This window comes from Macaca fascicularis, chromosome 12, assembly GCF_037993035.2.
Source record: "Macaca fascicularis isolate 582-1 chromosome 12, T2T-MFA8v1.1".
Lineage (NCBI taxonomy): Eukaryota > Metazoa > Chordata > Mammalia > Primates > Cercopithecidae > Macaca > Macaca fascicularis.
Window position 1 is genome coordinate 101,114,958 of NC_088386.1, and position 12,096 is coordinate 101,127,053.

At 37.5% G+C, this 12,096-nt stretch overlaps 1 protein-coding gene across 5 annotated transcripts in view; it reads left to right on the forward strand.

The window, feature by feature from the left end:
* PARD3B (par-3 family cell polarity regulator beta) overlaps window positions 1–12,096 on the forward strand; it is a 1,095,296-nt gene that overhangs the window by 656,563 nt on the left and 426,637 nt on the right. For all 5 annotated transcript variants that reach the window (XR_001484068.4, XM_005574020.5, XM_005574021.5 and 2 more), the window contains one exon: window positions 6,542–6,657. Coding sequence is in view for 4 of the 5 variants with exons in the window: in XM_005574020.5 (XP_005574077.3) it covers window positions 6,542–6,657 (116 nt within the window). In the remaining variant the exon portion in view is untranslated. The remainder of the gene's footprint in view (window positions 1–6,541; window positions 6,658–12,096) is intronic.

A 12,096-nucleotide genomic window follows, 5' to 3' on the forward strand; every position in this document is an offset into this window, starting at 1 on the left:
GAGTATAGCTAACTCTATTGGTGGAAGCTCACCTATATTTAGCTATCTCTGATTCTTATACTTTTGAAGTCAGTTATCTTGCTAACTACAGTTTTGTGAACTAGATTGATAATCACAATAATATTCTAGATCAGTATCTCTAGGGGTTTCATGAAAGAAAATGTGGATCTATTTAATTTTGTCCATTTATTTCCATTGCCTGCTCAATTCTGAATTGAAAATGACATTTTGTTGGCATTAAGAAAAGCCATTTAAAACATAATTTCATTTGTTCTACCTTACTGTTTATTCTGTATATATGTACAAAATGATTGGGATGGTGCAAAGCTGAATCAGATATAAATCCTGTCTTCAGGAAGCTGGTAGGCTGACGGGTAGACTCCTGGGACAACTGGAACACAAGGATTCCAATGATACTTACCAGAAGGTGTAGATAAAGTGCTCTGGGCATCTGAGGCCGAGGAGAATGCCTCCAGATAAAGGAATCAGAGAAAATGCTATGGTAAAAGTGTCATTTAAGCTGAACCCTAACTCATTAATGGCAGGTGGACATGAGATGAGCCCGGGAAGAAAGGGCATTTTGGGAGGGAAGGGCAGCAGAAGAAACAGCATGGAGATGAGAGAGTAAATTGATTTGCACAACTTGGGGCCGATCAGCCAGATGATAAAGCCCAGAGTGCAAGAATAAGGTATACAGACTTCATTCGGTAGATAGTAAATCTTATTGTAGGGTTTTAGCAGGTAATACACATAATGAAACCTGGGTTTTTGTGTGTGTGTATAACATGGATTGGGTGAATGGAAGAGGGTCGATATCCCCTGGAAGCCAGAGACTCTTTGGATACCTTTTAGGGCAATTGCAGTCAGAGGTACTGAGCATCTGTGCAGGGGAGACTAGAGAGAAGCACTCAGGTGAGAAACCTTCAGGGGAGAGAGGTGGTTCAGAGATCAATTGGGATTTAGCAACTGCCTTTTTGGCTTCAAAGTCTCCATGGATTTCCTTCCTTCCCTTTTCTGCAAAGCCATTCCTTTGTGAACTGGGGAAAGAAAAAAGTTTATATTGGTCCTCACTGCTGTAAATCTTCATTACATGGTATGAACTAGTAACTTCCATCTTCTTTTCACTCTTCCTTCCTAGTCCCCTGTGTTTTAGGCCTCTGTTCTCACTTCTTTGTTAGAACTGCTCTCTTAATCGTCAACAGTTTATCCTTAATCTCCTTTCAGTCGAAAGTATGACATTGTCTTAGACTTCTTTCTTCTTTTCCACTCTGCAGTATTTGGTTATTAAGTCATTCATTCACTTACTCATTCATTCAAAAGTATTTCTGGAGCTCTGAGCCAGACACTATAGAAAGAAATCAAATGGATTGGAAAGCATCCCTGCCTGCAAGCAATGCAGCGTCCTCTTAAAGAGACAGACACACAGATAATTAGGATGCAGCCCCTAAGCATTAGATACAAAATGCAATGGGAGCCTAGAGGAAGAAGCTGCTAACTTTGTCTGGAGTTGTCAAGTAAGTTTTCACAGGAGAGTAGTGTTTGAGCAGTTTCTTGGAAAATAGAACAAAGCTATCTAGACAAAGAAGTGGTGGGAAGAGCAATTTAGGTTAAGGAAACCAGGTGATGGGAGAGAAGAATGCAGAGTGTGTTCAGTGTGGCTAAAACTTGTGGTATCTCAGGGAAGACTCAATGGGAATGGCATCGTCTGCCCTGCTCCATGGGTGCCATACTTCTCCAGAGAGCAGTGGAGAAGCATTGAAGCACTTTGAGCCTGGAGATGACAGTATCAGGCAGAGCAGTTTCAGTAATGGAGGATGGAGGGAATGGCAGAAGCCACCATAGACAAGGAGCCCACTCAGACTTGGGACTAGCAAGAGAAGAGCAGGGCCTGGATGGAGGGATCAGGAGCATGGGTGGAGAAGAAAGGACAGAGATATTTTTAAAATAGAAAGACCAAGTCTTAAGCCTTGAAACTCCCCTCCTAGGATCGTGTGACCTGCACCATCCTGCAAGCTGCTGCGTTGCCTAGGTGACCAGCAGCAGCAGGAGTTAGATGTGTGAAACTTGGGATGGAGGAAGGACTGGAAGGGAGCCAGGAGGATTGAGCAAGAAAGGCTCTCCTGCCTTCTGCCTTTCAAAAAAAAAAAAAAGTAAAAGCCCGCTCAAAGGAAAAAAGGGTGTTTGAGGGGTGAGGCTATCTATGGCGTGAGGAATGAAAAACAAATTTGATCAAACTTAATGCCTGTACAAAATGAAATTGGGAAATTGCTGAACCTATTTTTACTATTATGCAGTGATTATTACAGAAAAGTTTACAATATGTGGGTCTAAGTAATAAATAAATATAAAGGAAATAAACTTACTGTGGGATCTCAGGCAGAGTTGAAGCTAAATAAGCAGCAGACAGAATATATTGAATATTATTAACAGTTTAGACAACATTAGGCTATTCCCCACATGTTCATATTCTCTTTCTCTCTTTGTCTCTCTCTGTCTGTTTCTTCACGCACATACCTGAATCTACTGTCACTCGTAGTAGCCAATTGTTGAAGTCCATCTGTGGACACCTGAGACTTCAGACATCATGGTTTTTGTCGTGCCTCTCAAAGACTTCATCCCCCACCTTTTCATCTCAGACAGTTCTTGAACATTCATTGTTGACTCTTATACATCTTTTACACTCCTGGTTTGTCACCATAGTCAAGACACTGGCATATGCTTCATGCTACCCTTACTTATTCATTAGGCAGCATAATTTGACGTTGAGTATCGTTTCTTTTCGGTAGATTCCTGGTTGTTCATGCTGAAAACACAGCCTTTATCTAAGACATGTCTTTGGCCTGCTGTCAACTTCCAGCTTCCCACAACCTTCACTGCAGTGCACTCAGCCATGAGCACAGGCTAACTCCCTTCAAAATTAAAATGTCGCATTTTATAATCATCATATCACCCTCTCAATCCAAACACTTGAGATATGTATCATAAAGTTACAAACCATTTTACTATTCTAACTTACATGTCTAAAATATTTTCACATGAACTAACTCAATACTGCTCTCACTCATTATTCCAGTGCTCTATATGCCCACATTGGCTCTAATCCTATGATGACTTATATTACGCTCACTTACCTCCTTAATATCCATCAATCTGATATCAGCCTTATTTTGCCTTATTTCCATTTTGTACCACAGCAAAGGGGGCCCTTTTATGAAAGGTTTTCAAAGTGTACACTTGGTCACAGTCAAAATGATGGTAACATATATGTGTATGTATATGGATCGATATGTAGATATCTCATTATGATCAATTTAAAGGACATAATCAGATGTGTACATAAGAGCATTTGTTACCTTCATATGTATAGTGCAGCCTTTTATCTCTTTGATCATTCTTGATTATATGCCAACATTTGTATAAAAATTCACTTTATTAGATAGATCCTAGCTTGATGTTACTGCATTGAGTGTCATTGCCACCTTACTTTTTAAATGGGGATTGGGATTATTGCTACCTAGGAGTCTGGGAAAATGTGAGCTCTTATTCCTAATTTGTGAATTAATGCTGGGCTTAAGAGGATAATCTAAGACAGTGAGTCAGGTTCACCAACACATTGTTCAATTGGGTAGATTCTCAGTCTGCCTTGAGCCTCTGCTTTAAATGCAGTCTGATCTATGTTTTAATGAGGGTCCTACACCTCTTCCCTGGAGGCTTTCACTGCTTTGATTAAGGATTTAGTTTTATATTATTGCATGATGTACACCACTCTATTGAAACAAAAAACAAACCTAAAATGTAAGCCACATAATAAAAGGTGAGCAAGTCTTCACTAAAAGTGAAAGGCTTGACTTCTGCGGGTTCGCGATCAGCAACAACCTGTGTCCCAGGCTGGCCACCATTTTAGCCAGAGCTTGTGGCTCTGGTCCCAGCTTTGCCCCTGGCCAGCTGTGTGACCTTGGAACGCCAATCCTCCTCTTTGAGCCTCAGGGTCTTATCTAAGAGATGAGGTGACCTTTAATCCCTTTCAGCTCTTAAACTTTTTGATTCTATGAAGGCCATGAGTCTTTCTGACACTAAACCCACATCATCACAACAGATCAAAGGATGGAAAACTTAAGTGCAAATAAAGGTCGAATCACACATTTAAAGGCAAGTGCTTCCAAACTCCAAGACTCAGGGGAGAGCTCATGTGTGCAGTAGTGTCTCAGAATTCTTCTTTAAAATGGGCTGAAAAAATGAAAGTGTTGCTATTAGGCCAGGCTAGTGTCAGTAACACTAAGTGGGTCCAGGATTTTTGTTCACAATTGGCATATTTTGTCATTACTAGATACCATATCTAATATACTTTATATATCAATGGTTTCATGTATTGAGAATGTACCCAAACACCAGGAAAGAAATAGAAAAAAAGCTACATAACTCTAAAGAGAGGATTTAAGCTTCTTGAGAAATTTTTATGAAAACACGTAAAATCTTTTCCTTGGCGAGTGCCTTAGGCCCTCATTCAAAGACCACACTAACCTACAAAATAAAGAAAAGGATTGTTAATAGCTCAGGTTGATCAAGCTCTTACTATGTGCTAGGTACTTTTCTCAATATATAACATAACTTACATATCTTACAAAAATTTTAAAGGGTCATAAATTCTATTCCTATCCATTTTATGGATGAGGAAACTGAGGCCACTCACTCTGACATTTTCCTGCAGCGGCCAGTCTCCTAACCATCAAACCACATCACCCTTCTAAATAGAGAAAAGGGCTCCTAGTCACAGACTTACTGAGAGTCTGACAAAAACAGAGACATCAAAGAAACTGTAAAAAACACAGGTAATGGGAAAAACTCAGAAACTTAGAGTGTTTTGCGAAGCAAAAGTAGGTCAATTTATTGATCTGCTTATTTGTTAACTTACCTAATTTATCTGCTTCTATACAAAATACTCTGTACCAGACACTAATGTCCTTACTTTACAAATCTTCACTCATTCTGTTCTCTCAACAACCCTACGAGGTGGAGAGTGTAATTTTACTCATTTTATGCATAAGGAAATTGAAGCCCAGAGAGGTCCAGTAAGTCTCTTAGTTGACACAGCTAGTAAGTACTGGAGCCTGTCTCTTAATTGACATAGCTAGTAAGTACTGGAGCCAGGCTCTTGAGCACAGGGCTGTGGTGGTGTTACGGGTACTTCCTTTCTGGGGGAGGGTAGGGGAGATGAGGTCTAGCTCTTTCACCCAGGCTGGAGGGAAGAGGTGCGATCTTAGCTCACTGGAGCCTCAAACTCCTAGACTCAAGTGATCCTCCAGCCTCAGCCTCCCAAGTAACTGGGACTACAGGTGCATGCCACCACACCTGGCTAAACAAGTACTTCCTTAATCTACCCACTGCATTGTGAAAATGGAGGTTCATTTATTCATTTGGTCATACTATTATTGTTGCATACTAATTTTAATATTTCTCAAAAGCAATATTGAATATGGAGGGATGATGAGTTTCAAGAAAAGATTAAACTTATTTTGGTATTTCAGGTTGAGATTCTCCTGTACATTTTAGAAGGATCCTCATTCAAAACAGTTATTTTTGCTATTGTTTTGTTGTTTATAGTATCAAACTCCAACTGTTTGGAAAACTCAGTACTTTCAGATTTTGTAAGGATACATGATTTGGATTTTCACTGTATCTGAGATTAGGATAGCAATTATGATGAGATGAGCTACCATATTTACTTTCTAAACAGATGAGAGTGCCGAGGGGAGAAAATGGCTATAATTTAGTTTATTAAAATTATATAAATATAATTTATTTATAGAACAAGAAATAAGTCATTGTCTGTAATTCTCTTACATAATACCCTGTATGGTCAAGTGAAATAAGTAGAATATTCTGCAGAAAGAAAGTTATTTGAGATTGCCTACAAGTACTAAGAAAACTATAACGGGCATTTGATGTATCTTGTGTCTAAATTGCCAACTGTGCTTTTCCTATTATTTCCTTTTTGCACTTTTGATGTGCAGACTATCTGCTCAGTGTTAACATTCGTTTTAGAAAAAAGACCTAAATAAAGTAGAAAACCAAATTCCTACAGGCATCAGTCATTCAACAGGATGGTTTTCTCTAAAGGATACAACCCTTTCACTTGTTTTTTAACATAGGCATAGCTTAGTCCACAGAAATCCCTTAACCTGCTTTTGGAGTCTGCTAATATCTGGTGACATCTCTTGAAGTGCTAGTGTTTTCCAGGCCTTCTTTATCCACTTAAAGTTATATAGTGTACAGCAGGATCCCAATTAGCAGAAATCAGTGAAGAGTAAAACATGATATTACCCAGAGAATATTTTATTTAAATTGTACAGTATGGTAAAATACATGAAAACAGAGTTGCTACATCTCATAAAAGAAACCTGAGATTTAGGAATTAGTTTAAAATATGTGGTTGGGAGTTGCACAGAGTGATGAGTGGCTGTGTTCAAAATGAGAACTGCTTCCTCATTTTTAAAAAGATTTTATTCTAAACCTAAATACAACATATGGCTTCCTTCCACAGCTCTGGGGTGGATTCAGCAGTATATTTTCCAGATCAGCACATCAACTTCAGATCTGTGACACCGGCCAGGCAGCCTGAATCAATTAATTTGAAAGCCTCGAAGAGCATGGACCTTGGTAAGCAAGGGTGAGGTGACATCCAGGTCAGCTCTCCAGCCTTAGCCCATTTATCTTCCCAAATGTCCTGGTTTTGTTTCTTCAACTCAAACCTCAGGGAACAAGGTCTGCAGAAGCCTAGAAGAAGGGATAATGGCCATCTCACCTTCCTATCTCTTCACACATTTAATTGTAATTACCCACTTTGTGAAACAAAGAGAAGTGATTTATTTTTACAAAATGATCTATAAACTATCCTCCCATTATAGGTCACAAAAATGATTCCTTCTGGAGGATCTGAATTCCAGAGGCGTCTATCTGCCTTTGCATTTGCACCCTTGCTTCTGCCAGGGCATTTCCACTCTGTGTGGGCATACCTGTTGCAGAGCCTGGGAAAATCATGTGGTTCAAAGCATCCTTTGCCTTAGTGCTTCACATCCTTCTATTCCTATCCATGTGTGATGGATAGGGATGGCAGCAGTGCAGAAAATTCAGCTTTTTAAATGCCCATCCCCAAATCCTGTGACACTGGAGGGAAAGGGGGTCTTTTGGGCTTGCCACACTGAGGGTGTCAAGGTACCTCTGTCCATGCCTGAACAACCTCACTGAGGTTCTCAGCACCACGGGGAACTTCTTGGTGACTGTTGGGTGCCAGGGCACAACAAGGGCCCCTGTCAACTGTGTTCTGATAGCCTTGGGACATCTCATATACCCTAGAGCATCACTGCCCTCCCATGGGCTCTTAGAGAGAACACTATTAGAGAAAAGTATGGGTACAAAATAAATTCTCAGCAAAATATCCATTGCCTCGCGAATGCTTAGAGGCCAAGCTTTGCAATTGTTTTTTCTCGAGGCATATTATGTATTTCATTAGTAACAACAAGAAAATAGAATAATCAAAAGTGCGCGCTCCACCAAACAATCTGATAAATAGGGCTTATCTGTTATTCATTTACAGGAGTTCAGAAAAACGTTCAGTAATGATGAAACAAGAGAAATTGATTCTATTTTGTATAAATTAACTAAATCACTGGGATGCATTTGCTGTAATCGCCTATAGTGAGAGACAGATAGAAACCTTAACAAGGAAGCTGTCTTGAACACTGGTCAGAAACAGTATTTTCTCAAGCGTGAACCTTTGACAAACCAAAGGAATAATCTGTGACAGTGACATAGGTTATTACTAATAATTTAAAGAGCAGTTCATTTTTATAGAGTGCTTGATAAACATTTCCTGTTCTGTCTTCCTAGTTTCTCTATAAAGAAGATGAATGGATCAAAACTGCTCTTATTTTTGAGGAGAGAAATATATTTCTGTTTTTCTCATTTAATTAAAGCAGCCACTATTATGGTTCTAAAAAGAAAAAACAGCACCCATTGTAAATTAAGAGAGAAAAAAATATTATGAAACCTGAAAAAAATAAAACCTAAGGCATGTCAAGAATCAGTATTTTTATTTACATTTTAATTTTATCATTATTATTATTATTTTTGAGATGGAGTCTCACTCTGTCTCCCAGGATGGAGTGCAGTGGTGTGATCTTGGCTCACTGCAACCTCCGCCTCCCGGGTTCAAGTGATTCTCCTGCTTCAGCCTTGCGAGTAGCTTGGATTACAGGCCTCTGCCACCACACCTGGCTAATTTTTTTTTTTTTTTTTTGTATTTTTAGTAGAGAGGGGGTTTGTCCGTATTGACCAGGGTGATCTCAAACTCCTGACCTCAAGTGATCCACCCACCTCGGCCTCCCAAAGTGCTGGGATTACAGGGCGTGAGCCACTGGGTCCAGCCATTTTGTTAACATTTTTATTACCAAAAACTATATTTTGAGTTTTCTCTTTGAAACTGAAATAGTCCTAGCAAAATATATGTAGTTAGCATTCTTTGCATTTTTATACATATGCCATAAATGACAACAATAATAGTAAGGTTAATTCATTTTACAAAATTGGTCAGTGAATTTTGTATTCACAATGAATACAAAAATTCATTGGTTATGAGCTATTTACCCTAGTACCAACTAAAATCATTGGCTAAAATGCACCACGCAGCGGAAATACTCAGTAGCATGCTGTAAAAACAAGTTTAGAGTAATCATCAAAGTTTGGTCCTTTCCAAGAAGTACCAGGCTAAAGCCAACAGTCTTTCAGAAGACCCTGAGGGTCAGCATTCTACTACCATTTTGATCCCTTCTCCCCAGAACAATCAGGGAGCCTAACAAACGTGTTAACCTTCTCAATGTGAAATTCACTTAGGTGATACCCCAATGGTAAACATTTGAAAGTGTCTTTTCTGTTTCATTAGGGGAATAGAATATTGTATATAGTTTCGTTTTCCATATATAGCACTAGGCCAATGTAAGAGATTAATTTATTTGCTCAAAAGGTAGGTGACTATGTTTATAGGAATAATACTAGCAGGATCTTAATTCTTTAAAATGTTTTAACATTCTTTAAAACGTTTTAATAAGTATCCTATTTAGGATGAATATACAATTCATGCTATCTATTTTTGAGCTGGAAACCAGCATTTTTATATGCTTCAGAATTAAAAAAAAAAAAACCCTTCTATTTGCTGCATAATTAAATTATATTGGCTATTTCTCACTTTATAAAGTCTGTAGGAATCTTCAGAGGCTGATGGGCCCTATCAGTACCCTTGTGTTTGTTTTGCATTTGCTACTAAGACCAAACTAGTATTTTAACTTGCATATTAATGAGTCGTTGTTCATCTGTTTAAGTATTTTAAAGGTTAGCGGCTTCCATTTACTTATTTTCAATTATATTTTCAAAGACAGACAATTCCGATTAAGAAAAATAAAGCCTCCTTATTGCCATCTCTTTTACCTATTCACCAGACACAAACGTAGTTTAAAATGTAAGTGCTCCTATTCCCCATCTATGTGCATGTCCACATCACATATCGTTTATTTATAATAGTTGCGTAGTGTTACATTCATTAATCTTCATTTATACTTTACTTTTCTCTTCCCCTTTTAATGGAATGTGGGCTTCACTGACAGTTCTTTTGTTGTTGTTTTGGTGGGTTTTTGAGTTGTGTTTAAGATTTTGCAATTTGTTTATTTATAGCCTTTGCCAATGTTACCATTTGTTAATTTTTTCCTCTTTCATTTATAAAATATTGTTACATGGGATGCAAGTCATTTTTTTGCAACCTATTATTTGTCTTTTTAGTTTCATTGTGATATTTCTTATAAAAAAGGTTTCAGTCTTATTGTCAAATATTTTCATCATTTCTTATTTTGTGACATTTAGGTTATATGTTTATCTCATTCCCTTCTGGTACTTTTAGAGGCTTTAAAAAATATTTAGCAAGCTATCATATATTTTTATCTATGGGGTATGAGATGGAAGAATTTTCTCACATAAGTAAGCAAATTATTAATAACATTTATTGACTTCTCCATTCTTTCCCTGAATCTGAAATTCAGTCACATTGAATAGTAAATTCCCATACATACATAGATGTGTGGATTTCTAGACATGCTATTCTGTTGATATATTAGTCCATGTCATGTCAGCATCACCCCATTTAAATTATCTTGCTATTACTTCGTATTTTGATTACTTACAAGATAATCTTCCTCTAATTTTTCTTCCTTTGTAAAATTACTTTGGCTCTTCATATGTACTCATTCCCCTGCATGGACTGTACAATCAGCTAATCAAAATGAGTTTCAAGATGAAATACGAATGCTTCCACTGTGGGGGGTGTGTGTGTGTGAGAGAGAGAGAGAGAGCACACACATTAATTATAATGTTTGCTATTGGTTTCTCATGGAAACATTTGATCAAGCTACATAAGTTTCTTTGCAGTCCTAACGTCCTAAAAGTTTTTTGATTAAATCGTTTATTTTTTTAATCAAGAATGAATGTTTAATTTTAATAAGTGATTTTAAGGGCCTTACTGGCTGATAATGTGGATTTTGTTCTTTATTCTATTCATGAAATAAAAGTGAGTTAATTAATAGATTCCCCAATATTAAATCTTTGATTCTTTTTCAATGACTCTAAATTTTTCTCTTTACTTGCAAAAATGTTTATTGATTAACTACAAATGTGTATATTAAACACTTCTTGAGATGGGTAACACATTATATGCTCTAAAATGTAGGTGTACAACTCTGATTATAATTTTACTCAGTGTCATTAATTCCTATGTATACATTAGAAGTATAAGTAAAAGCTGAATTGCGTATACATTATAAGTATAATGTGTATATAGTCCTTTTGAGGCTGCTTTGCCTTGGGATTTTGTGGATACTTTTACTGGCATGCATGTGGTCACATTTAAGTCAGATCAGAAATGATTAAAATGATAAATAAAAGGAAATTTGTTTTTAAATAATTGCATGTAGTCATGCTAATTCAAAGGGGTTAGGGTGTCACTTAAGAGACTGGGTGGATACTTCTGGGTTTTGGAGAAAATCAATCTTTTCCTACTAATTGTAGACTTTTCTCTATTTATTTAAATTACCAGAATTACTGTGTTCAGTCTGGACCCCTTTAATTTGTTCATAATTGAGCTTGTGTGGGTGTTGAGTTGGAAGCTCTCAGAAGCTGAATAACACAGCTGCCTCTTTGGCCTTTGGCATAGGGTTTTCCCCCAAAGAGCTGCCCTTGTTGGCAGTATGCCAGGAAGTTACATTCAAAGACTTTTTGATGAGGCATAAAAATCTTTAATTTCCAGGCTTGGTGTTTTATGACCCCATAATACTGTTTGAGAATTAGTCTGAATTATTCAAGGGATAGCACTTCAGTTTGTTGGCCCCCTTTGTTGACCTACTCTGTAGCCCCATTCAGAGTTAAGTTTAAAATTCTGTTTCTCACAAGGTATTGTTTTTAGAGTTTCCTCTCCTGTTTCAAATTGGCCTCCCACTCCCATTTCAGAAGGGTGTTCTATAACCCAGTTCGGAGAAAGCGAAGGGTAGTGCAGATGGAAGACGCTGGCCAGCTGTCCTCCTGTTCAATGAGAGGAAATGAGCTTAAAGTGATGCATGAGGCATTCAGACAAAATTTTAGGAAGTTTCCTGACAATGAAGATTGTTAACATTCCATGTCTCATAGTCTTTTAAGCAAGAGCGTGTGTCCTGAATATTTCCCTAAAATCAAGACGATAAATAGGTTGGCTGATTTCCTTTCAAGATTTGTGATTCAGCAGTTTTATTTTCTGTTAGTTGCTTGCTCTAAATTTTTTTTTTAATTAGGAAATGTTTTTAGATACCCACAATTGAAGTAATTTATAAGCCAACTGAGTTCTCACATCTACAAAGGTAAATATTTGAGATACATTTTGAGTATGAAACTTTTTATACATGTCAGATATTCCTCTTAGAGAGTACATTTCTAGTATCAGCTCAAAGATGAGCACGAAAAAAGCCACATTCTACTGCTCTAATACGTTCTTTTTAAGATTATATTCATATAGTGAGGTACTTCTCT